We start from the raw sequence: 26955 nt of genomic DNA on the forward strand, positions 1-26955 counted from the left end.
ATTATTTTGTTTCTCAAGACAATTCCATATAGACGACAGTACATTACACTCAGCAATTGAAGAGGTAACAGTAAAAATGATACAGTAATAACAAAGCAAGATGTCTAAGATTAATGTCTGACCCCTCGTTAGAACAACAGAGTTCCTACCTGGCCTTGATACTAAACCTTTTGTTCCCTACCGCCTTTCTATGCCCCATTTATGGAACAACAAAGAGTTTCTACCTGCCCTTGATCCTAAACCTTTTGCTCCATGGACGAATCAAAAAATAAAATTTCTCTGAGACATCGCCCCTTAGTTAGTCTTCCCTGAGTTCTCTGCTCTTCAAGATAGGTTTGGAATACTGAACCACCAATATCTCCAAATCCGCCACTTCTATACATCGCTAATTGGATCCCAGTTCCGGCCGACCTACACCCCCTTAGAAACATTTGGTCTCCTCAGATCTGAATCAAAGGGTCTCTACCCACAACTAACCTCTCAGGGAACCTCATGATCTGGCCTGGGAGAGAGACATAGGAGAGACTCTGGAGCCAGAAGAGTGGGCTAAAATTCGAGAGCTGCCTGCTAAATCCTCTATTTGCATCAGAATCAGGAAAAAAAACCTTAGAAATGATTATATAAATGGTATCTAGTACCTACCCACATTCGAGCTATATTTCCCCAGTCGTCGGATAGATGCTGGAGGGGCTGTGGAGAAGAGGGCACCTTTGCACATATCTGGTTGCACTGTCCTAAAATTAACTGCTTTTGGGACATGGTACATCAACTGATTCTCTTCCTCACAAACATCTCACTCTCGCATTGCTTCTCCTATTGTCTCCTACCGCAGCACCTTACCCTGATGGTGACAGACATACTCAAACACTTATTCGGTACATTCTTAATGTACCTAGCTTCGCTGTTGCGGCTCACTGGAAAAAGGTAGACCCCCCCTCTACTGTTCTACACAACTCAATTTGGCACACTTACCAAGTACAACATTTCACCAGCCGCTTGCATGAGTGCCACGCCAATTCACTGAAATTTGGTCTCTCTGGATTTCTAATCATAAGGCTCATACTTGATATTCCATAGCTTCTCATCATGAGCTATGTTTGCCAACAGCCCCCCTGCCTCCTCCCCTTCTTTCTCTTACTAACACTTCCCAGCTTTCCTGTCTCCCCTTCCTCTTTATGCCCTCTATCCCACCTTTCTCTCCCCCTCTTTGCCTGCTCACATTTTCTGATATCTTCTAGTTTGCCTTTTCGCTGTATCTAGTTACATTTGTATGCAGATTTCAACATTGTGTTTTATTTAAAGTCACTTGCATATTGTTATATTTCTGTATATAACCTCAATAAAATTATTTTTTTTTAAAAGTTTAAATGTCAACATGATCAAAGCACTGCAAAAGCATGGAGAAAATATGAGCCATGATAAGAACTTACCCTTGTTATCTCTATTTCTATGAAGTCCATAAGGTTCCACAGGATACCTTGTGGTATAGGCGATGGCGGCAGACATCGGGCACTCAGAGTTAAATTTCAGCCTCCCAGGATGCACTGGAGTCCCTCTCCTATACCCCGCCCCCGAGCCAAGGCATCTCAGTTACGTAACAAGCCATAGGAGGAGAAGCAAGAGAGAAGAAAGTCTGGAACACCCAAGAATCACATTCTCCCCAGAAGGAGACGGAAAAACCAGTGAACAGATCAAAACCCATCTGTAGTACAGGTGCGACAGGGCGGGAGACCTGTGGAACCTTATGGACTTCGTAGAATTAGAGCTAACAAGGGTAAGTTCTTACCATATCTCATATTTTCTACTTCAGGGTACCACAGGATACCTTGGGGATGTCCCAAAGCAGTATCATTTAAGGATGGGGACACTCCTCTGCTGAAAGGAGAATCCGCTGCCCGAAGGAAGCATCCTGAGAGGCGAAGGTGTCAAATGCATAATACCTCACAAAAGCTATGGACAGAAGACCATGTGGCTGCAACTTCCTAAATGAATTGGTATGGTCAACATAAATCCTTAGAGCCCGTACCACATCCAAGGAGGCCTCACCAGCCGAGAGGTCTGGGGAATTAATGGCCGGTACTATAATTTCCTTATTAATGTGGAAACTAGATACCACCTTAGGTAGGAACCAGGTCGGGTGCAAAGCACCGCCCTATCCCTATGAAAAATCAGAAAGGGAGGGTGACATGAGAGAGCCCCCAATTCTGACACTTCTGGCCGAAGCAATGGCCAGAAGAAACACAGTCTTAGCTGTAAGCCATTTTAAATCCACTGAGCCCAGTAGTTCAAATGGTGGTCCTTGGAGAGCCCTCAGGACCACAGCCAAATCCCAAGCAGCCACTGGTGGAACAAAGGGAGGCAGCATAAGAAGGACACCTTGCAGAAAGGTGCGGACATCAGGAAGAGTAGCAATCCAACGCTGAAACCACACTGACAAGGCAGAAACTTGCACCTTCAGGGAAGCAAGGCGAAGACCGTGATCTAAGCCCGCCTGTAGGAAAGCCAAAACCCTGGATATCCTGAACACCTGAGGATCATAGCCTCTTGGGCGAGAAAGTATGCCACACTCGGTGGTAAATTCTTGCAGACGCAGGCTTCCAAGCTCTAAGCATGGTGTTAACTACAGAGCTGGAAAAACCTCTGGACCTTAAGAGGGCTGTCTCAACAGCCACGCCATCAAAGATAGATGACTCAGGTCCGGGTAAAGGCATGGACCCTGAGACAACAGGTCCGGATGTTGAGGCAACAGCATCGGAGTGTCTATGGAGAGACTCCAAAGATCTGAGTACCAGTGACATCTGGGCCACACTGGAGCTATCAACAGGAGCGTGCCTCCTTCTTGCTTGAATTTTGTAATTACTCAAGGAAGAAGGGAGAAGGTACGCAAACCTGAAGGTCCACCGGACCGACAGAGCGTCTACCAAAAGAGCCTCCATTCTCTTGTTCTTGACCCGTACACAGGCAGTTTGTTGTTGTGCCGGGAGGCCATGAGGTCTATCTCTGGAAGACCCCACCTGTTCACCAGGAGTTGAAAAACTCCTGGTGAAGAGACCATTCTCCTGGATGCACGTCTTGACGGCTGAGAAAGTCTGCTTTCCAGTTGAGGACTCCTGGTATAAACACTGCCAAGATGGCAGGGAGACTGCCCTCCGCCCAGTCCAGAATATGGTACACTTCTGTCAGTGCTACCTGACTTCTTCTCCCTCCTTGGCAGTTGATGTAAGCCAACGTGGTGGCCTTGTCCGACTGCACTGGCTTTCTGTGAATACTGCCCGAAGTTCCAAGATGTTTATTGGAAGCACAGATTCTGCAGGAGTCCACCTGCCCTGGAACAAGTGTGGACCCATCACTGCTCCCCAGCCTCGGAGACTGGCATCCATTGTCAAAAGGGCCCAGTTCGCCACCCAAAAGGGGCGTCCCCTGTTTAGGTGAGCCGTCTGTAGCCATCAGGCCAGAGACAGATGTACCTCCGGAGAAAGCACCATGGTCTGTGTCTTTATCTGATGGGGCAAGCCATTCCATCTGGAGAGGATCAACTTCTGAAAAGGTCTTGAGTGAAACTGGGCATATTCCACCATGTCGAACATTGACACCATGGAGCCCAGTAACCTCATCGCTGAGTGAATAGACACTCGGCGGCTCCGAAGGCAACAGCGTACCTTTGCCTGTAATGCAAAAATCTTTTCCTCCGTCACAAAGATCCTGTTGTTGGGAGTCCAACAGGGCTTCGAGATGGAGCAAACTCTGTGAGGTAACCAGGCAGGACAGATATAATCAGATGCAGATGGTGCTGAAGTATCTCTGGAGACCCGGCTAACACCAGAAGGTCATCCAGATAGGGCCATCTGCAGGTGGGCTGCCATGACTTTGGTAAATACTCGAGGCGCTGTGGCTAGACCAAAGGGCAGTGCCTGGAACTGGAAATGGTGGTCGAGTACTGCAAACCTGAGGAATTGCTGTGCCAAGATAATAGGTACATGCAGGTAGGCATCCTGAATGTCCAACGACACCATGAAATCTCCAGGTTCCATTGCCAATATAATGGAACGTAGGGTCTCCATCATGAACCGAGGAACCCTCAAGGACTTGTTTAGGGACTTGAGGTTGAGGATGGGCCAGTAAGACCCATTGGGCTTCTGTACCAGAAAGAGATTGGAATACTATCCCTTGCCCCTCTGGGGTAACGGAACAGCCACTATAACTCCAGCCTGGAGCATAGAGTGCAACACTTTCTGGAGTTCCCGGGCCTTAGCCGGAGTTGACTGAAGGCCTGTAGTGAAAAACCGTCTGGGAGGCCTTCGCCGGAAGGAGAGGGCATACCCGCGAGAGACAACTTCTCTTACCCAAGTGTCCGTGGTAGTCAGACACCAGCACTGGGTGAACTGAAGAAGTCGGCCTACCACTCTGGGGTCCCCCAAGGGGAGGCCAGTCCCATCAGGCTGATGGTTTATTGTCAGACTTGGGAGTAGGACGTCTTGTGCTCCAAGCCTGCTTCTTTGGCTTGGCAGATTTCCTGGTTCCTGATTGCCTCGGAAAGGACTGTACTTTGGACTTACCCTGGGCCCTATAGGACCGAAAGGACAAAATACCAGACCCTGTTGGGACCGTAGCCGATGGCAAACACGCAGATTTAGCTGCTGCCAGCGTGGCCACAATTTTGTCTACTGTAGATCAGGACCAAACAGGACCTGTCCATTAAAGGACAAGCATTCCAATCAGTTCTTGGAATCTGCATCCGCTTTCCAAGAGTGCAAACACAGGGAGCGGCGAGCCATTACAGCTGCCGAGATTCTGGATGTGAGGAGACTTATATCTAAGGTTGCCTCATTAATGTACGTGGCTGAATCTCTGAGATTGCCCACTAACTCCACATGCTCAGCAGAAGAGTCAGTGTCCAGAGACGCCTCCAAGTTATCTGACAAGCGCTCCATGGCTCTGGCCACCCAGCACACGGCCATAGCGGTCTGGAAGCCCATCCAGCAAGGGAATAAATGGATTTAAGGCATATTTCCACCTTGCGATCCGTAGGATCCTTCAAGGAGGACATGGAGGGCATGGGCAATGTTGCTCTCCTCACTAGGCATGTGAAATGAGAATCCACCTGTGGAGGGGTTTCCCATTTGGAAAAATAATTATCTGCAAATGGGTAAGCAAAGGCCAAGCTTTTGAGGCTGGAACCGCTTACCCGGATTTTTCCACGCCTCCTCTAAATGATCCACTAACTGACCAGATAGGGGAAATACAATGGCATCTCCCTTAACATCCTTAAAGAAGGCGTATTTGGATTTGGCCACAGGGGGATCCTTATCTTCAATAACCAAGGCCGCACAGACTGCCCGGCCTGGTATATAGAATTTAGACTTAAACTCCGCCTCCTTAGCACGAAGGGGCTCTTGGTCTGAAAAGTCAACAATCTCACCACCATCAGACGTCATGTCATCATCATCATACTGAGCCATCTGAGACACTAAAGGCCGCTTAGAAGGTCACAATGGTGACTCCCCTTGCAAAACGTCCGTCAGGTGCTGTACCGTATTGGTAATGAATTCACCCACACAGGCTCCTGTGAGACCTGTGGTGGTGAAACCGGGAGACCTTGAGGTATCATCAACTGCCTGGGGAACCCCTGCATGGGTGGTGAGACTACCGCCTGCTGCGAGAACCCCAACTGGGGGAGCGCAGGGGGCATCGCCAACTGGCCCACAAGGGTTGTAAGTGCCTTAGCAAAACAAGCCCAGGGTGGTTCCTGTACAGGCGCAGTGACAGAAATCGGGCATTATATGAGATAACATGCCCTACATAATCCCTCAGCGTTCCCGTCACCCTCCGCTAACTGTACATTGCATGTGGTACATTTTAGCTGAAGAGGATATTCACGTTCACTCCCAGACATGATGAGTGTAAACGGATCGCATGTGACTCCCCACACAGAAAAAGACTTTTACTGTGAGGCAAAGAACACCCTGCAATACCGCACCGCAAGGGCTTTAGCACAAAAAGAACAGGGATAGTAAAAATGGCTGACAGTCAGAAGTGAAAGTACAGGCAGCAGCGCTAGCATTAGTCACATATGATGCAGAAATAAATCCCTGCACTAAAAGCACTATGATCAACTACGCAGACCAGAGCATGGTAGGAAACAGTGCAGCACACTCTGACCTTATCGGAGGAGAGGTATGCAGGGGGACCCGGACCACGATGCCACCTGTATCACCAACCAGCAGCGTTCGCACACTTCCCTATAGAAAATGGGCACCGAGGAGCTGAGAGGAGGCGGGCCCGGGGGAGGAGCGCTGACACAGTCAGCCAGACCGCTGTGGAAAGGCACTGTGTAGCGGGGGAGGCGCCGGCTGTTAGACAGGGAAGGCGCGCTCCCCTGGCATGCTATTAACCCCTGGGACGCTGGAACAGATCCATACTGCAGCAGCCCGCTGTCCCTGGTGTTCTAGTGGAAAGCGCAGGATCAGTACCTGGCTCCACGCGCAGCCTGCCTCAGGGAGCCCCTGCCTGAGACAATAATGACTGATTCGGCGGGTGCCCACAGCGGGACCCCGCCGTTTACCTGAACCCCTGTGAATCCGGCCACAGTCAAGGATAGTCCGGGGTCACCGCTAGCTGGGACCCCAGACACCCATCAGCATCCCCAGTTCAGTACCGGCGTTCTGGTCCGGCGGGGTGAAGGAGCGGCAGCATAGACGTCTTGATGACGGTCTATGCTGGCCAGCTCATCCTGTGCAGCAAAGCTGCCTTGAAATAACTTCAGGGGCTGTCCACATCCCACCTCTGAAAAATGGTGATCCGATTTCGAGCCGGGCACCTACGAAACTGAGATGCCTTGGCTCGGGGGCGGGGTATAGGGAAAATTAACTATGAGGTGCCCGATGTTTGCCGCCATCGCCTATACCCCAAGGTATCCTGTGGATACCCTATGGACCCTGAAGTAGAAAGGGGCAGTTTTGAATACCATGTGATAGAACAGGGTTTTTATGAAATACAAAATAAAAATCAATGCAAGATTAACCAGATACAGACAACAGAAAACACACTGCCCTATAACTTCTCCTGTGGTAATTAATATCACAATAGGAGTAGTAACAGGTAGGACACAAATTGCATTAGCTTTGAAGAAGTCAATAAAAGCACCAGGCAAAACATATTTCTATAAATGTGAATCGTGTAAGCCACAGCAACCAATCAACATGTAAAAAATGTAATGCTTTATTTAAGGCTGAAGCAATCTTTTAAAGACTATGAACTCAGCATAGCGATGACAAAGCAGGTGTTACAGCATTACAATATAACCCTAAAGCTTGTTAAAATAGCCTTCCCTGTACATGGACTATTGGGAATTGGCAAGTACAGGGGGCATGGTTATGTGGTTCTTGCCATTATGGCCCCTCCCTCTTCTAGCGTATGACATGATTCACACAACATTAAGCCCTGCCCACTTCACTAGGAATCCAGGAAGATTCCCTGTTCTCCTGCGGTTCAGGGTTGAACTCAAAATTTGGGAGTCTCTTGGACATTCCAGGAAAATAGGCAAGTATGCAATTCCCAGTGCAAATGCATATTTGGCAAGTCTGTAACTATTTTGTTATTGATCCCATGGGTGCTGTGTAAATAAAGTTAAAATTGGTCCTTAAAAAATTATATTTATTTCTTAAGCACAATATAGCAATAGATATCCTTTGAATCATTTGTTTCATGAATCTGGCGTCCTTAAATTGTGAAATAACTTTAGCCACCCTAATTTAGTAAGACAGGAATAAATCTATTAAAGTCTTTTCATTGGAGACTGAACCTCGGCCTTGTTTGGGTGGTACAAGTTCTGCTTTACAGAGTCATCACTCCTGGCACAGAGCCCTTTCTTTTTATAACTGGGTTTATAGGTCTGATAACTGAGGAATGTTATGGGCCTGCCAGCGTCATAGTGATGAGTCAGGAATATGTACTTTTAAATGGAGATAGTGTGTGTGTGGGGGAGGTAAACTTACTTTCCATTATATACTATCCTGTTACTATCCTGCACTTGAAATGGATGGTTGTGTGCTACTGCGATGGAAAATGGAAACATGTCACTTGTAAGCGACTGTCTGAATGACCTTCTGAGGGTTTAATGCATATAACATATTTCCTATTCAGTAATAATGCAGGCAGCAATGTCACATGATCAATAATAACGACATCAGCAATTTCTCACCTAACCACAGTTCAGTCCAAATTTCCGCCATGGATCATAAAACTATTTTTTTTTTTTTAAATCTTATATAGCTACTATGTCCAATTCACTTTGGGCCTGTTTCTGAGTCAGACGCATCTGCTTTTACATATGCCCGTGGCAGCCTGCTTACTAGTTTATGCCAACGTGAGAATCCACCTCCTATCCCACTTACTGTTTTTACGTTCACAGCTGCAGCCATCATCCTTAATATTGGGGCTTACACCAGCCCCATGCTGTGTGCAAAGATCTGGCTGAAACGTCCCATCTCCGTCCGTGCACTACGATCGAGCGAGGAAGTCAGCTTACACGCCCACGACACTCATGATACTCCCGGTGGCCATTTTTCCGGTGACTCGCGCATGTGCAGTACTGCTGTCCCCAGGAAAACTGTGCAGGTTGCATTTTCCTGGAGACCCACGCATGCTCAGTAGATTCTGGCACTAAGCAGAATCTACTGCTGCATCCTGGCCGCCAAAGCAGTGGCACTGCTAAAGAGATGAGGGGGCCCGATCTGAGTCTGCACATGTGCCCCCTCCTCTCTTAAAACGTCCCTGCCATATGCACTAGTAATCTCCTTTTTCTTTGGTGCATGCACAATATACTGAAATCGTGAGATAACATGGTACTTCTTAACCATAGTATTTTTATCTTTTAGAATGCCCCTACTGATAAAAACATGAGTAAAACTGGGTATACACTGACAGATGCATTGGCCGATCAATTGATCGCCCAATGTATCTGCTGCCCGTCGGGCAGTGTGTACCCGCGATATATTGGTGAACGTCGGCGTTCACTGACATATCGCACTGGCTGCGCTGCACAGCTGATGGACAACTATGTCTGCAGACATATCTGTCTATTAGCAGGTGTGTACAGGAGGCAGCTGCGAGGAGGGGGGCGGGACATGCCCCCGCCCACTGAGACACACCCCCTGGTCGCTGGGACCTGCGGAAAGACACAGATGATGGTTGTTCAGTGTGTACGAACAACCATCATCTGCAGATATATCTGTATAGTGTGTACCCACCATTACACTACTACACAGGTTCTCAAACTCGGTCCTCAGGACCCCAAACAGTGCACGTTTTCCAGGTCTCCTTACAGAATCACAAGTGAAATAAGTAGCTCCACCTGTGGATCTTTTAAAATGTGTCAGTGAATAATGAATACACCTGTGCACCTGCTGGGTGACCTGGAAAATGCGATCTGTGTGGGGTTCTGAGGACAGTGGGCCTGATTCAGACCCGCTCGAGAGCGCAATGCGCTCGCAAGCAGGTCGATGGTGGCCCAGTGCGCATGCGCATGACGGAGTCGGCTCCGTCGTGCGCATGCACGAGACCCGGATAGCGACGGGCAAACCGTTGCTTCGGGTCTCGTACCAAAGGGGGCGTGTTGTCGATGATGAGTGACAGCACGCCCCCTTTGGTGGGCGGGCTGGGGGAGTGGCTGCCCAAACGGAGGTGTTCCCATGTGAACACCTCCGTTTGGGGGCGGCCCCACTGACATCACAAGTGATGTCAGTGGGAGAGATTTCGGCTGTTAGAGCCGAAATCTCTCTGGGGCTTGCGGCAACGAGACCCTACCACAAGGGTCTCGTCGCAAGCCCGATGGTCGCGCTGGTTTTGACCAGCGCGACCATCTTCCTGGCCGCTCGCTATAGCTGTGGCTGGTTACCCACAACTATGCGAGCGGCCAGGAGGCCGTTCTAAAAAAAAAGCCCGGCCCTGATTCAGAGCGAGCGCTCTGTCAGAGCGTCCGGCTCTGAATCAGGGCCAGAGTTTGAGAACCACTGCACTACTAGAACCAATTTATCACACTATATAATGCTATAATTTCTGCTGTTATCTTTTGCCATTGCAACCCTTTATCTCCAAAAATAATGGCATACCATACCGGTCCATTGCCATAATAACCCACCATCCCCCATTTCCGCTTATTGTAGAGTCAAACAAATTTCACTAACTTATTTAACCAGCAGGGATACACACCAATACGATATAATCTAAAAACAAAAAACCTGAAACACTTCTAAGCAGACTTCAGTATCACAAATGACGATTGTACAGTATACGTAACTCTTCAGCATATGACTAGAAAACTACAACCTATATGTCACTTACGTTAGGAGATGGCTCCAACATATTGTCTCCATGCCAGCCAGAGATAGGTACGAAAGGAACAGTGGCTGGATTGTAACCAATCTTCTTGATGTAGGCGCTGACCTCTTTTACAATTTCATCATAGCGCTTTTCGCTGTATGGTGGCTCAGTGGAGTCCATTTTATTGATGCCCACGATAAGTTGTTTAACTCCAAGGGTATAAGCCAGCAGGGCATGCTCACGGGTCTGCCCATTTTTGGAGATTCCAGCTTCAAACTCACCAACCCCTGCCGCCACTATTAACACCGCACAGTCTGCCTGGAAGGAAAAGGCATAGTATGGACTCATTATTTTGGAAACACTACTAACCTTGCACTTAGGTGCAAACTGTGACTACAGCATTAAAGGGGGAGATGTATCAAACCTTGGAGAGAGGTAAAGTACCAAGCAATCAGTTTCTAACTGCCATTTTACATACAGTGTTTAAAAAAATTACAGTTAGACGCTAATTGGTTGGTGCTTTATCTCTCTCCACTTTATCTCCAAGATTTGATACATCTCCCCCTAAATCCTTAGCTTTCAGAGAACTTTCTGACTGGTTCCTATGACAGAGTACAAACTTTGCACCTGCTATAAATGTTATATGCAATGTTATTAAATCAACCACACTGACTTGTTTCTTACCAAAATTTAACAATACTCCAATGCATGAGGAACTTAAAATACAATAGGAATACAAAAGTATTAATATAGAAATTTGAAAGTAAGTCAAAAAAATTATGGTCCAACTGGAGCAGTCCCTTCAGAGGACCCCTCAGTAATTAGTGCAACCATATAATAGTTAGCTGGAGCTTGAGGGACCTAGGCGTTAAAAGAATATGCACATATTCCTTGGAGGATGAGTTGGTGACCACAAACACATAAGTCATTCCATATACTAAAAAAATTGAAATATCTACTATTCCTTGATGGACAACTGTGGCTGAAATCCAGATTCTAATGGACAATACCTTCCATATTTGAAAAATTTACATCAATGCACCTTTCAAGGGATCTTGTTTAAGGAAGACCTGGGAGTGCCAATGATACGCCTTCTTGACTGCAATTTAGGGTGGAACTAATTATTGTGAGGGATTCTATGCAGATAGAGCAGGGGTTTCCAACCACGGTCCTCAAGGCACTCTAACAGTCCAGGATAGCCATACTTGAGTACAGGTGTATTAATTAGTACCGCAGTTATTTTGATTTAATAATCTGTGCTCAAGCATGGATATCACTAAAATCTGGACTGTTAGTGTGCCTTGAGGACCGAGGTTGGGTAGAGGATTACTTATTTAAGAGATCAGGAATTATATGGTAATTATCAATAGCTAGGTAACATCAAGATCTTAATGCTCTGTTTATAACTGGCTTCTGGTTTCTGTCTTGTCCCAAAAAATTCCTGGTCTCCACTAACCTGAGATGTTCCGGTGATCATGTTCTTGATAAAGTCACGATGTCCAGGGGCATCGATGATAGTGATGTAATATTTGGTGGTTTCAAACTTCCAAAGAGAGATATCGATTGTGATTCCTCGCTCCCTTTCTGCCTTCAGCTTGTCTAGAACCCAGGCATACTTAAAGGAGCCTTTCCCCATCTGCCAGGAGTAATAAATGTTAAAATACAATAACAATAACAATACAAAGGTCTTGTACCTACAACAGTTATTTTAAATCAGCCTTACAGCCAAGCACAGGAACCTACTGATAAATAGGCACCACAGTGTAAAGACATACTGGTAGGTTAACTGGATTTTTGTTAAAATGATATGTTCCTGTACCTGTGGAAGGGAAATTACATTATAAACTTCACAGGGTCTGGAACATGTGCTTGATTACTTGTACAGTGTTCTGGAAAATGTTTGTGCTGCACAAATAAAGAATGGAAATGACATAAGAGTCTCTACTTACATTATCTTCTCTATTACAGTCCCACCATCTAGAGCAGTGCTTCTGAATTCCAGTCATCGGGACACACTAACAGTGCATGTTTTCCAGGTCTCCTCACAGAATCACAAGTGAAATAATTAGAATCACCTGTGAATCTTTTAAAATATGTCAGTCAGTAATGAATACACCTATGCACCAGCAAGGAGATATGGCTGGTTGGAACAAAAATCTGGTAATGTCTGGGAGCAAACAACAATCGGTATTTGCTCCCGAACACTGGAAATTGGACAAAAAGGATCGTTCAGACAAACTGGTTAAAATCATGTTGTGCTGCAGGGTGGACAGATTTAAAATAGGCAGAATATGTAGTAATAAAGTTCCCCAGTTGTTGTGGGTTAAAAACTTTAGATGAGATCCATAATGTGCATTTCTATTATTTATAAAGTGCCAACATATTACCTAGCGGCGCTTTCAATTGATTAACCTACCAGTATGTTGTTGGATTGTAGGCTGACACTAGAACAGATAGTATTCTGGTGGGAATCAAACCCAGGGGGAGATGTATTGCTGGACGCTAATGGCTGTTATTTGTGTGGACCCACTTCACCTCCGGATCGCGGTGAAGCGGGTCCTGATAATGGCCACATGCATCAACAAATCTTTTGCCGAAGAGGGAGAGTGTTAACTCACCTCTCCGGTGAATCGCACCCTCCCTCTTTCGGCTTGTGATCGGTGCTCTGCGCATGCCCCTAGCGGCACTCATTGAAAAAAAAACTTTGTTGTTTTTTTAATTCACAATCCCTGACTGTCAGAACCGACAGCCAGGGGCAGTGCTGTGCATCAGGCAATGGCAGCTGTAGCTATCGAAGTGCCACTGACCGTTCATACATCTGCCTGCACATAATATATGAGAAGGACGCATAGCACCCGTCATACTGCTCGCTTCCCTGCATTACTACATAACGTGTGCAATTACCATTTTGCCACCTATAGCCCCTTCATACATCTCCCCCCCCCAGTACTATCTCAGAACATATAATATACAATTCTGGGAATCAAAAATCCTAAATCTTTTACATTTTGATTTGAAAAGCTCTTCCAAGTCACTAGTGCGGGTTTGTGTGAATATGACCCATCTAGTATATTAAAGCACCAGACTACTGCCACTAAACAATTATTCAATAATAATAATATTTTGTGCTTTTCATTCCTGACATAACCGGTTTACTGGATATGATTGTATTCTTTCTTCTCTAGTGAGGTCTGATTAGTGAGCAGCACATCTTCAGCCGACAATAGGTTAAGGTCACTAATAGCCATGCAAAATGTCTGCACTGATAAGTCTCCATTTCCCAGCTGTGCTGCTGATAGGACAGCGTGCCCTCTGCATGCACACAGAAAATGGAGCCTGCCAGCTCAGTTCAGCTATAATTAAACCCTGGCAATGGCAGCGTTCTTTGCGGCCTCTACTCTCAGCTGCTCCTGATCATCATCACAGGGCTAGATATCTAGAACATAATGCTCCCAATGAGACGTCGCCATCTGGGTTTTAATGGAGACTCTCGAGGGCCGGTGCTGAGTCATACACAAAATAAATCAAACAATGCCTGACTTTATCAGGTAGCAGAGTCAGCTCAATGCACCATTCTCCAGCTAGCTGCTTTATCAGAATTATAATACTGAAAGATTGCTATGCTGCAGGCTTGCATTTTTTACAGACAGTGGCACAGTTTCATAATTTCCATCATTCTTTATATAAGGAAAAGTAGGGAGGAAACCGTTTAAATGTGCACAATATAAAAACATATTATTAGAACATTTACGAGTACACAGTACAGCCCAGAGGCGTATTAATACCTGGGGGACCACATCCATGCATCAGTCACCCCCCCACCACAGACCCTCTACTGCCAACATTTTCAAAAAGATGGAGCACGCACAGAAGATAGCAAAGGCTCTGTCAAAGTGCAATTTTTTGCTCTCACCTGCGTCAGCACAATCTTTCAGAAAATATTACCCGAAACATGGTGCCACTGGCAAAATATATAGGGGGGGATCCGTTGCCTGGAATACAGTGGGCACAGGATGTGCGGCACGGTGCCCCTTGGTTCTATGGTGCTGTGTGAACCACACGTCCTGCATCCATTATAGATACTCCACTGGTAGAGCCATATTATAATATGTCAGTACTTTTTCAGTTATATATATATATATATATATATATATATATATATATATTGTTAGACTGTCCCCATTACCTTAGTCTAAAAGGGGCGGAGTTTGTATATTTAAGCACATCACCAAATGAGGGGTAGATTGGACAGATCAGTATTGCCGCGTATCCACTAGACAATATAATGAACGATTACGATATCGTTATCGTTCATTATATCGTCCAGTGTATATGCCGTCAACGACCAGCAATGCGCGCTCCCGCTGGTCGTTGACTACGTTGCTCATCGCCTGAACCTGCTGTCCAACCTGACGATATCGTCAGGTTGTGCAGGTTTGGAGATAAGGGAGGGTGCCGGCACTGAACGATATATCGTTCAGTGTGTGTGCTCAGTGTCGTTAAGGACACTGGGCACATCACTGGCGGGGACACACTACACAATATCGCTCATGGAGCGAATCGTGTAGTGGATATGCGCCTTATGTTTGAAGATAGTAAGTAGGTATGTATCTGTCTGCTAACTATGGCCCTCATTCAGAGCCGCTCGCTAGCGGCAGTACGCTCGTTCCGAGCGATGTTCGCACATCTGCGCATGCGTATGGTTTTTAGTACGCATGCGCGAACCAGTCAGTGCGGCCGAAAATCGTTTGTACGCTATATAGCGAGTGCCTGCTATTTTGAGTGACAGAATGAGGCGTATGTGGGTGGTAACAGGGGAAGGTGCTTGAAAACGGGGGAGTGGAATTCGAACGCAGGCGTGCTTAAAGGTCAAAACGGGCGTTTTAAGGGAGTGCATAATTAATACAGCAGCGTCATTGACCACGTCACTTGGTTTTTTTTAACTCAGAACTGCTCGCAAAATAGCGGTTGAAAAAACCAACCACAAGAATAGCGAGCAGTTCATACGCTGTACGATGTACTCGATTAATCTAATAAATAGCGGACATGACGTATGGTGCGAGCGGCCAGGGGGCGTTTTTATCAAATAAACGAGCGTATGTTTTGCTCGCTCGTTCAGACTTAGAGGTGTGAACAGACCGCAATGTGCGAACGGATCATTTGAATAGCCACCCCTTGTTTTTGAACGAACGACCGCAAATAGCGAACGGCTCTGAATGAGGGCCTATATTATAATAAATCTTTATATTGCAACAACCTAATATGTAGCACTTTACATGTTACTTTCCTAATAATTCACCTAAGTACCTGTCACATTACTTTATATAAGAATTGTTACAATCCAAATTCTCTACCTCACTAAACACATACTCTACCATTAACCAGTATGTTTTTAGACTGCTAGAGAAAGCTGGAGCACCTGTAGGATACCACTGAAACACTGTGAGAACATACAAACTACACACCAATAGTCTCCTGGTTATATGACAAATATAAAACCCAGGGCCTCAGCACAGTGAGTCAGCAATGCTAATCACTTTAAAGCTATAAGTATTATCATCTGGAGTATCACAGACTGGAATAAGTCATAAGAAGGATGTAATAAATGAAAGTATAGTATAATAGTTTAGAATAGTTTAGATTTATTGATTGCTATTTTATCTTTCTAAAGTTATGCAATGTATGTGTCTATGTATACGAAGATTTTACAGATTTTTAACTGTCATAAACATTCTAAATGTATGGTGATGGCTCCACAAGGAATTTAGGCCCTCATTCAGAGCCGTATGCTCTGAGCAGAGCGCACGCTCTGAATGAGGGCCGGGCTCCATGAAAATGGAGCGTCCTCCTGGACGCTCGTATAGCTGTGGGTCACCACCCACAGGCTATACGAGCGTGCATTTTGATGGCCGCGATGGTCGTGACCATCGCGACCATCGAAATTGCGAGCCGGAGCCTGCGGTTGAGGTTTTCAACCGCAAGCTCCGGAGTGATTTTGGCTCTATCAGAGCCAAAATCACTCCCACTGACATCACTAGTGATGTCAGTGGGCCGGCTTTTGACGGGAGGCGTTCCCGTGGGAACGCCCCCGTCAGGGAGGCACGCCCCCGGAACGCCTACCAAAGGGGGCGTGCTGTCAATCAACATTGACAGCACGCCCCCTTTGATCGGACACAACGAGTGAAGGACTTTCCTTTGCTCGTCGCGTCTGGCGCATGCGCACGACGGAGCTCCCTCCGTCGTGTGCATGCTCAGTCCATAACATCGACCCACTTGCGAGCGGACAGCCGCTCGCGAGTGGGTCTGAATCAGGCCCTTAGATTTCTTAATTAGATTTTTGGATAAAGGCTCTAAACATGTGGCAATATACTGGGACTGTGTTGTAGTTATTAAGCATTCTAATTTATTTATAAACTTTCGTAATATGTGTAAGCTTTAGAGATATAGAAGGTTCTAGAGACATGGTGATGACTCTGATAGGATTCTATGGGGGACATGTACTAAGCCTTGGAGAGAGATAAAGAGGAGTGAGATGAAGTACCAACCAATCAGCTCCTAGCTGTCACTTTACAGGCTGTGGGCCCCATTTATTAACGATGCATAACCCCTTTATAACGTTCGCTAAAGGGGTTATGTCATCCTTTCTGTATTCAACAGACGACGGTAATCTACAATTACCACTGTTTTGCACAGCATAGTTTTAGCCATCTGATGGCAAAGGTGACCCGGCGCTGCCCTTCCAGCTTCAGCAAAGCCTTCCAGGCACTGCCGGGTCCCCGCCGAGTGAATGTGTCATACACATGTGCAGACAGACCATCACGCATGCGCATTACACAGGAGCCCATAGCTGTCAGCCTAATGCAGAGGACCTCGCAGACGAGGAGGACTTCACTGGACCTCGCCGCAGGGGTAAGAATTGATAAATACCAGTGGCATTTTCATTTGTATCACAGTGATACTAAACGTAAAATGCTGCTGGCGTTTAGCTTTGTTATTAAATGGGGCCCTGTGTTTGAAAAATAACAGTTAGAAGCTGACTGGTTGGTACTTTATCTCTTTCTACTTTATCTTTCTCCAAGGCTTATTAAATCTTTGTAAGTAGTATTATCTAACTATCCAGATTGATGCATGATAATAACTTTATGATGAGAGATTGTACAATTGTGGTTTGGTATTTAAAGGTTCTAGTGTAATATCTGAATGGTTTTCCATGGCCTCTACGGTTAATGTGCTTGACTGTTGGGAACTGGGATACTCACTAGCAGGACAATGTTATGATTAATTATAGCTATAATCTAGATATAGAGCAGCCTGGTGAAATTTACAGCAGTCGGACGATAAGACACCAACTCTGGGATATAAAATCACAGCATATTGTTCATGCATTCTCACCTCAGCTGCTTCCTTTTCAAACTTCTCTATTGTTCTCTTGTCGATACCTCCACACTTGTAAATAAGGTGGCCAGTGGTGGTGGATTTGCCAGAATCCACATGGCCAATGACCACAATATTGATGTGGATCTTCTCCTTCCCCATCCTCCTGGGGTGATGCTTAGCAGCAGGTGAGAATTTCTGTGGAAAAACAAACAGTTAAAACACCTGGACTTGCACCTGCAGTCATGCCATGTGTTAAATAAAATGAACAGAAAATTGGTGTTTATTAAACCTGACATACAGTACATACAGGGGAGGCTGCCATTTTATGGGCTGAACCAGTATTTAGGTAAATGCAGCCTGTTATTAGTAGGACCTAGCACATCATTCCTCTAGTGTCTAATGCCTAAATATGTGCTTAATCTCTCAGTAACATTCCTTGTGCCAAGTAAATGGACAATTTATATTTCCATGCATATTGTTTTAGCCAACAAAATGGCAGCCACCAGTGTGTAGACAAGTGAAACAGTTGAAAAAGATAGCAGCTAAATAACCTAAAGTAATAAGTTCTACAATATCCTGCTTTCTTATGCAAATACCATTGTATTTAATTATAAAATGTTAATTATTTGTGAAACAAATTTAATTCGTTGGCAGCTGGAATCCCAATACTTCAGTAGCCCAATATGAACTAAATAAAATTCCAGAAAGACCAACAACTCATATAAGTGTGATGTCCATATAGATAACAAAAATGTCACTGATTGAATCAAATGTTTTTGGCCCTATGATGGCAACAGAAAAGTGTACTTTGTTAATTATTTTACTTCTTGTTTGGGTCATGAACCAAACAGCGGTCTCATAAGATCTATTTGTCTGTGTGTCCCCTATAAAAAGGCTACACCTATTTGGATCACATTCATTATGAAAATATGTTACATAAGGAAAAGCAATAACTGAGCCAGCAACAGTAAAATACACCAAAATGTCATAATGACCTCATATTACACCTTAATCCAATGAAAATGGGCAACACTGGCAAAAGGAAAGGGTGAATCTATTATTTGGCTTAGTGGAGAGTGTTCTAATTTGTGGCATAATATTACAATGTAATTGTATTTTGGTAAGTTATATCACGGTAACAACTAAAACATGTGAGGTTATGGAGATCAATTTGCTCCCATCCTAGAACCTGTTTATGTTAATTCTGCACACTGATTCACTTGAGGGAATGTAAGCCATGGGACTATATCAGGGCAAGTCTTATTGCACCCATGAGACATAACCACACGTCTGGTCTCATGTAAACATTTTACAATCTACAACTAATACTTATGTATCAGACTATCTTCTATGCAGCCATTGCCCCAACTGGCATAGCGAGGCATCACTCAATCCCCAATGATCCAGATCTCAAACTTTAATATTACACATCAATGCCCCTCACCCAAATAGTACACAAGGGCAGCTTAACAGCAGATGGGTGGTAGATAGGAGGGTATGGCAGACAGACGTATTGTATATGGTAGCAGATTGGATCATCAGGGACAATAAACCGAGATATGTGGACTTAACAAGAGGGTGTTCAAATTTGTATTAAAATCTGCATTCCTATGTGTACTGATCTTGTAATTATCACTATTCTGAAAGACAGACTAACCAATATATTTTCTTACATAAACAAGCATATGTTGTTCATATAAGTGCCTGAAGAGCAGCATGCAAACACAGTCAGATTGATCTATATGTTTCAGACATTCTGCCCATCAGCATTTCTGTATGGCACCAGCCATATCAGTTATGTCTAGCAATAGTCTGTCTCCTGTTGGCTTTTTAGCTAATAACACACTGTAATGAATATCCAGTGGTTTGTATGTCACTTTTCTGCATAAATCACTTTAACCAGATGTACTAGTCTGAAAAAGTACATGCACTGCTATGTCTGGTCATGCATTCATTCATTAAATATTATATAACTGTATAATAATATATTCAGCGTTGTCTCCCTTTTGTCCTGAGTTATCAGAGTCCTGATTCTGTGTATGGTTAGCCAGTTTATAGGCACCTAACAGCTGTCTTCATTTATGACATATCTATCACTGTCCAATAGTATGTATCACAATACGTCCTGGCGCACCCAGAACAGTTATATTCGGTTCTCCAGTACAAAGATTAAACATTACCCTGCCCATGGTTTGTATGTCGAGATATATGTGTATATATATATATATATATATATATATATATATAATCTCCATGCCACACATATAATATATAGTAAGTATAGATCATCAGCCTGTCCTGCACATACAGTAGATTGCTATGTGTGCTGCTGCTGCTGCCCGCCCTCTCATCTTCTCCTCCTCTCCAGCCTTTGATGGATTTTACACTACGCCACAGATACAATTTTCCTTTCCTCGCAGAAAGGAGCTGTCCCACGTCCCCGGTGCAGGTAAACAGCTATTCCGGGCCACCTCTCCATCCATCCTGTCTCCCACCGCCCCCTCCCAGGTTTAGGGGACGCATAGAGAGAAGACCAGTCCAGTGGGGACTGCTGAGTAGCAGCCAGGAGGGTGATGCAGGACTGTGACTGGCAAGAGGGTGCAAAGTGAGCTGCCAGCAAGGTGTGAGGCAGAGGCTGGGCAATAGAGGGGGCTTCAGAAACTTATCATGGACTAGCAGAGAGAGGGGGGCTTGCTAATATTCGGGGACATGCAAAGGCTGAGGTGCAGGGTAATAGGAGTGGGCAACATGGCAGAACCCAAGGGGAGAGGGAGGTGATAGTTCTGGGGGGCAAAGGGAGGGAAGCTCTTACCTGTGGCTGAGCTCTCAGACAGCAGGGGCTGCCGGCTCCCGATCAGCCAGTTTTATTTCTCCGGGAGGTGGTCCACCTATTGACGGCCCCAGCGCAATGCAGTCACCCCTGCAGCACAGCAATGCGGTACCGGAGCTGGGAGGGAGGGAGAGAGAGGAGGAGTGAGAGAGAGAGTTAGGGGGGCAGTGAGAGGAGGAAGGAGCGAGTGGTGCTCAGGAGAGGAGGGAGAGAGAGGAAGATGGTATAAATGAGGGAGAGAGCGATGTATGACATAATTTGGGGAGGAGAAGGTGGGGGCTACACAGCAGCATCATGTTAGGGAACGGAAGGGATCACAGAGAGACATACAGGCTGGAGACAGTTCGGAGACACTGCTGCAGCAGTGGCTGCTAGATTATTAGATACTCTACGGTTATCTGCCCTATTGAGCGTATGCGTTTGTGTTAGTAGCTCTATTTGCAGCAATGCGTCAGTATTTATTTTAGTATTTAAGCTTTTTTTTAATAGCAAGTATTAAACCCTCCTATGTCCCTGTCATGTAATCATTGCATGTAATGGAACCTGCTATAAATATGCCGCTGACGTCACTAAACAGCACTCAGGCTCAGCTTGTGCCATCTTACACCTGCAGGCGTGTCTTGTTATTCGCAAGAGGATATTGAGAATGCTCTTGTAACGAAGAATATAAAGTGAAATCAGGCGGGGACACGTTGACGTCATAGAACTGGGATCTTGTAACAAAGTATATAGAGTGTAGTCTGCCAAGGGACACAGTGATGTCCTAAACTTGGGCGGCGGGACAGGTTTGGTAGACTGGCCCTCATTTATATATTAGTAGGCAGCCATTTATCAAGGATTGCTTTTGCAAAACGAACAGGGCATGCCAGTAACGCCCATGATCGCATTGCAAAAAGTGATCTTTTTGGCCGGATGTATCAGCCTGGAAATGCAGGGACATGGGCTCCGAAAGGAGCCCGTCCCTGCGACGTCTCCGGAGAGCTGCCGACGAGTGCAGGGGGTGCTGCACATGCTCAATCCCGTGGACTGCACATGCACATCTGCCATAGCCGGAGAGGGTTCTGGAGGACCGCTCCGGTGGCTAATAGTGCACGATGTAGCCCATAGGCTACAGCAGCTAACGCCATCTTCAGATGGCGTTAGCTGCGGGGGCCAATATCTGGAATGCATCGCATTCCAGATATTGGTAAATTTGGCAGCATCGCATCCCCCATAGAAACCTATGGGGGATGTGTCTGCCAGCGGCAATGGAGGGATCACAGCTGCGGTCCCTCCTTAATACATACAGGGGGGATACTTAGTATTTGAGGTATTTTCGGGGATTATACCTCAAATACACTTTGATAAAGCACACAGGATCTGCACAACAAATTGATTTGGTTTTGCAATGGTTCTCCCTCGGAGAAATCTGAAGAGGCACATTGTGCTAAAGTGTGATGTCATAATATCCTAGCTCCCTACCACCCCTTTTGCGAAGTTACATTTTATATTATACTGCTTACCCATGTGCTATAATTGCATTTGAATTGCAAGTTATTTATGAACATAAAATAATTTCTGTATAAACATTTGGGGTAATTCAATTCAGTGCGATATTGAATAGCTCCAGGAAGGGATCCCCCAAGCTATTCAATTGACCGAGCTGTAAACTCCGACTAGTGGATTTCTGCTTGCACCCTCTTGAGGTGCTAGCAGAAATCAGTCTAAACTAGGGCGTGTGTGCTAACAGCATCGCAGCCAGCACTTAAGTTGGAGAATGCAGGTTACCGAGACTAAACACCCGGCTTAAGGCGCGGTAATCGGCTTCTCCCGATTAAGTGCAGGGCACAATGTAGTCATCGAATAGCTCTGGGAACTCCTTCCCGTCACTATTCAAATCGCCCCCATTGAGTTCTCATTGCTGCATACAATATCTAAATTCTGATGTCATCACTTAAGTGTTCATTAGGAAAACTTGTGTATTATAAGAATTAAAGTGCCCCCCCCTCACCTACAGTGAATTATTACAGATATTAGAAGTTACTTTGGATTTCTCTGACCTATATGAAAGCATATGACTTAGAGCCTCATTCTCTTGTCACAGGCAACTTCTCATATACATATCATTTACAATAGGAAGCACATTTTATGTATATTATTGGTCTAAAATGTAAACTGTGCACTGCTAAAGAGGGTATCTTGATACTCTAAGGTAAATAAGATACTGGTATCTGAAGTGGGTGAAATACAGTGATAATTTTCCACATAATCCATTCAAAATGACCACACCTTTTGTGACATCATAGCTGTATAATTTTGCAATGTTAGATCAGTGTAAATAAGCCACCCCCATTAAGGAGAATAGACTTATTTAAAGTGCCCCTCAATCAGAAATTCCTACTAACATGGGTGTAACTACCCGTAGGTGCAAGGGGTGCAGCTGCTATGGGGCCCAGAGCTGAGAGGGGTCCATCTTTTTTGTCAAAGTTACATGTGTTATATACATTGTTTTACCATTGGGTGGTACATATGGGGCCTTAAAAACTTTTGCTATGGTGCCTTCAAATACCTAGTTAAGCTCCGGCCTAATATATATAAATGATCTGTATATGTTTGTTGCTCAATTACTACCAAACCTTTCAATCAATTGAATTGAAAATTGGCAGCAGAATAGTTTAGAGGCTGGATTAGAACATAGGCTAAATGTTTTCCTATAACTCCCACTGAAAAGCACTGGAAAAAAAAGAATATACGGTAGATTTACAAGAATATAGCATTACTATCTTTGCCCAGCAGAGGGTGTTGTGCATGTTCCAGTATAGTTTGCTTCCATTGTTGTTTCAATAATTTTCACACAAACTCACAATAATAATGCCGGTCAAGCATAAGAGCAATATGTAAAAAATATCATTTAAGGCTAGTGCAGCAAAAAGTGCTTGCAGTGGAGACATTTCTGTGCAAACACAAATGAGAGTGCACAGGCAAGCTCAGCGACAAATTAAGCTTCGAGCATCTGAGACCCAAGAGCAGACTATTATGTGACGACAGGCTGCTGCTGACTATCAAAACTCATTTCAAGCATCCGAAACAGAATGATGCAAGGCTTCAACAGCAACATGTAACATATGCTAATTTTAAGAGGGCTAATTGGGTTTCTATGCTAAAGGTAGCATTTCACTATGATCCTTTCATTGAATACAGCACTCATCCTCTTATAACAGTCGGGAAGATGGAGGAGTGCAAACTATGTAATGGTATGAGAATACGTATTACAAGTCTCGCAAAAAATATCAGAGCTACCATTTTGACAGGATTGGCAAAGGAGAAAATGTACTCAAACCCAGGATTCCCATAATACCTACGGATCCGCCATTTCAATTTAGGCGTCTTCAATTCCCCCTGAAGCTAGCGATTGCCATGTCCATCAACATATCAAAGGGCCAAATTCTGAGTGTGGCAGGTATACACTTGGAGACATCTTGCTTTTCTCATGGACAGCTTTGTGTTTCTTGCACACAAGTTTCAAGCGGTGGCAATCTGTTTATATTAACACTAGAAAGAAAAACATTAAATGTCTCCAAAACTGGCCAGCAGTGAACTTCACTACTATTGTCTTTGTTCTTCATAATATTACTTTAAACATCGCTCAGCTGTCCGCATACAAAATCCCCTATCAATTTCATTCTGACGACATTTGTCATGGACTTTCCTGAGCAATGCCATGTACTACAGCTAGCACAATGTAAAATGGCAAGTGATTGCATTCACAAAATATTTTATACTTTGGTCCTCATGACTTGTTAATGTCAGTAGTTCTCTGAGCATCAATAGGCTGCATTCTCATGAATAACCAAAATGGCGGCCTCTACTCTTTGGGCCTTACTTACATGTGCATATTCCTCTTCAAACATACACGTTAGGTTCCTGTCACACAAAAAAGCTTACATACGTCTGTCTGTTGAGTAACGTTTTTCAACATATACACCCAAAAAAAAACAGTTTTGCTGTGTCATGCATATATATATATATATATATATATATATATATTATTATATATATATATTGTGACACAGTCAGGTTAGGGGGTCCCTCTCCTGGGTAGAGAACTCCTTCCTTACACACACAGCAGCTGGGAAACAGTACGCCAGACTGGATTTGAGTACAAGCTGGTCGGCGCCAGTCTTTATTGTACAATGTCAGAAATAACATAAAGAAAACAAACATAAATCCTAGCCCTGTCGGGGCACTAACTTCACGAGTGACTTCCCTCACTACAAGAACCTGGCAGGGCCTAATGCCCTCGCCAGCAACAAAGGCACAGCACAGCACTTACAAATAGGTTTTCATGTGTCTCTGAGCAAACTCCCTGCCTGCTCTCCCAGGTGAGACACTCAGCCCTAAACACACTAGGCTTATATTGGCCACTCTCAGGTGGAAACCCTAACAAGCCTGTTACCAGGCTGCGAGAACCAAAACCTGGAGTGGCCGTGGGTGGAGCCCTCCCTCTCCTCTCACCCACAACCCCCAGGTCCCAAACCGGCTTTTCAAAAAGCCGAGACTCAAGCCTGCTACACTGCAGACTTTCTCCTGGGGATTTAAAACACATAATGACAGGAATCTGGGACAAATGTACCTGCCACAGACCAGACCACTTTACCAGTGATCCTATCACATATCCCCCCCCTTTGTTTCGACCTATGGGGCGGAACAACTGAAGCCCCCAAACAATGAACGCGTGACAACGCGTCTGCATTAAACAACAGGCCCCCTGGCCTGTGTTCCACTGAAAATTTAAAAGTTTGTAACGCCAAGAACCATCTCGTAATTCTCGCACTACTGCCCTTATTTTCGGACATCCACTTCAAAGGGGCATGGTCAGTGATCAATTTGAACTTTCTTCCAACCAAGTAGTACCTGAGAGCCTCTAACGCCCACTTTATGGCCAACGCCTCCTTCTCCACTGTGGCATCGGGTAGGCATCGAATTTTGAAACACTGTTCAACTTTCGGAAGTCATTGCAGAAATGCACACTCCCGTCGGGCTTTGGAATCAACACAATGGGACTTGACCATTCACTATGTGATACTTCAATAACCCCTAACTCTAGCATATTTTTTATTTCTTTCGACACCGATTCTCTTGGTGCTTCTGGTAACCTATAGGGTTTTAGATTAACTTTAACCCCTGGGTCAGTGATGATGTCATGTTTAACGACCGAGGTTTTCCCAGGTACGTCAGAGAACAGCACCCTATTTCTGACCAGAAACTCCTTGACCTCTCGTTGTTGAATTGCCGACAGGGTTTTTGCCACTGTCACTTCGGGAACTAAGGGCCCTGGATTTACTGGAGGGGCTCGGACGGCCGACAGTACCGTTCTATCTTTCCAGGGCTTTAACAGATTTATATGGTATTTCGGTTCCGGCTTTCTTTCCCCCGGCTGGTAAACTTTGTAATTGACCTGTCCCACTCTTTCTAAGATTTCAAAGGGCCCTTGCCATTTAGCCAAAAGTTTATTTTCCACAGTGGGAACCAACGCTAACACTCTGTCCCCCGGAGCAAAGCTGCGTAACCGAGCATTGCGGTTGTATACCCTCTGCTGTGCCTGTTGAGCCTGTTCCAGGTGCTCTCCCACTATCGGCACCTCTATAATAGGCAGACGATCAACTGGCCCAACAACACTTCCCACCTATTCCTTTAAAAAACAGACGTTTGCAGCTAGTATAGTCATTTACCACATTAACAATGTATTCAGTGTATTTCTGATTAATTTAATGTTTTTTATATATAGGCCCCTCTCAGCATCATCATCAGTTAAACTGATGAAGCGATTTTCAGCCTCATTCAGGATCTCCTCATCAAATACCCTGGAGGAAGTTTGGGACATGATATATAGCAAATATGCTCAAAAACATCCACTAACACAGACAACACACTGAACAGACACAAAATCCTCCCACAAGTAACACATACAAAATTAGAAAAACATATACTGGATTGCTGATATATAAACCAGGCTGAAAAGCAACAGATGGATCCAAATATCAATCATATAAAAAAATAGCTTTTTCGTTGGTATCAATGTTGATACAACAGCTGTTTCTCCAAAAATAGGGTGCAAGGGCCAAAGAAATGTCCAAACACTGAGCAATTCTTAAATATAAGTCCAGTATAGCCCGCACTCACTGCAGCCAATGTCAGCCCAAAGGGGTGCACCTCAATGTAACCACATGGAGCATCCAGGGTCCATACATTTGTAGAAAAATAAAGTAGCAAGGGCACTCACCATAATTAAGCAAATTCTTGAGAGTGTTGCGGAACAACAGTGAGGAAGAAGTGGCTGTAGTCCAGTTGCATGAAATGGAACTATGGTTCTTACAACGAAGGTACTTACATAAAATTATCAAATCCTGCTTGGCTAAAGCAAAGAAAAAATTTCGACAGTTGTCTAA

At 44.9% G+C, this 26955-nt stretch overlaps 1 protein-coding gene across 1 annotated transcript in view; it reads right to left on the bottom strand.

The window, feature by feature from the left end:
- EEF1A2 (eukaryotic translation elongation factor 1 alpha 2) overlaps positions 1–20708 on the bottom strand; it is a 36389-nt gene extending 15681 nt beyond the window's left edge. Inside the window, exons 1-4 of the mRNA XM_088442847.1 lie at positions 20510–20708; positions 17713–17892; positions 11777–11956; positions 10342–10638 (exon numbers count right to left, since the gene is read on the bottom strand). Coding sequence (XP_088298973.1) covers positions 10342–10638; positions 11777–11956; positions 17713–17856 — 621 coding nt within the window. The 5' untranslated portion in view covers positions 17857–17892; positions 20510–20708. The remainder of the gene's footprint in view (positions 1–10341; positions 10639–11776; positions 11957–17712; positions 17893–20509) is intronic.
- Between the last annotated feature and the right edge of the window lie 6247 nt (positions 20709–26955).

Source organism: Taudactylus pleione, unplaced genomic scaffold, assembly GCF_031769625.1.
Source record: "Taudactylus pleione unplaced genomic scaffold, aTauple2 ptg000018l, whole genome shotgun sequence".
Taxonomy (NCBI): Eukaryota; Metazoa; Chordata; class Amphibia; order Anura; family Myobatrachidae; genus Taudactylus; species Taudactylus pleione.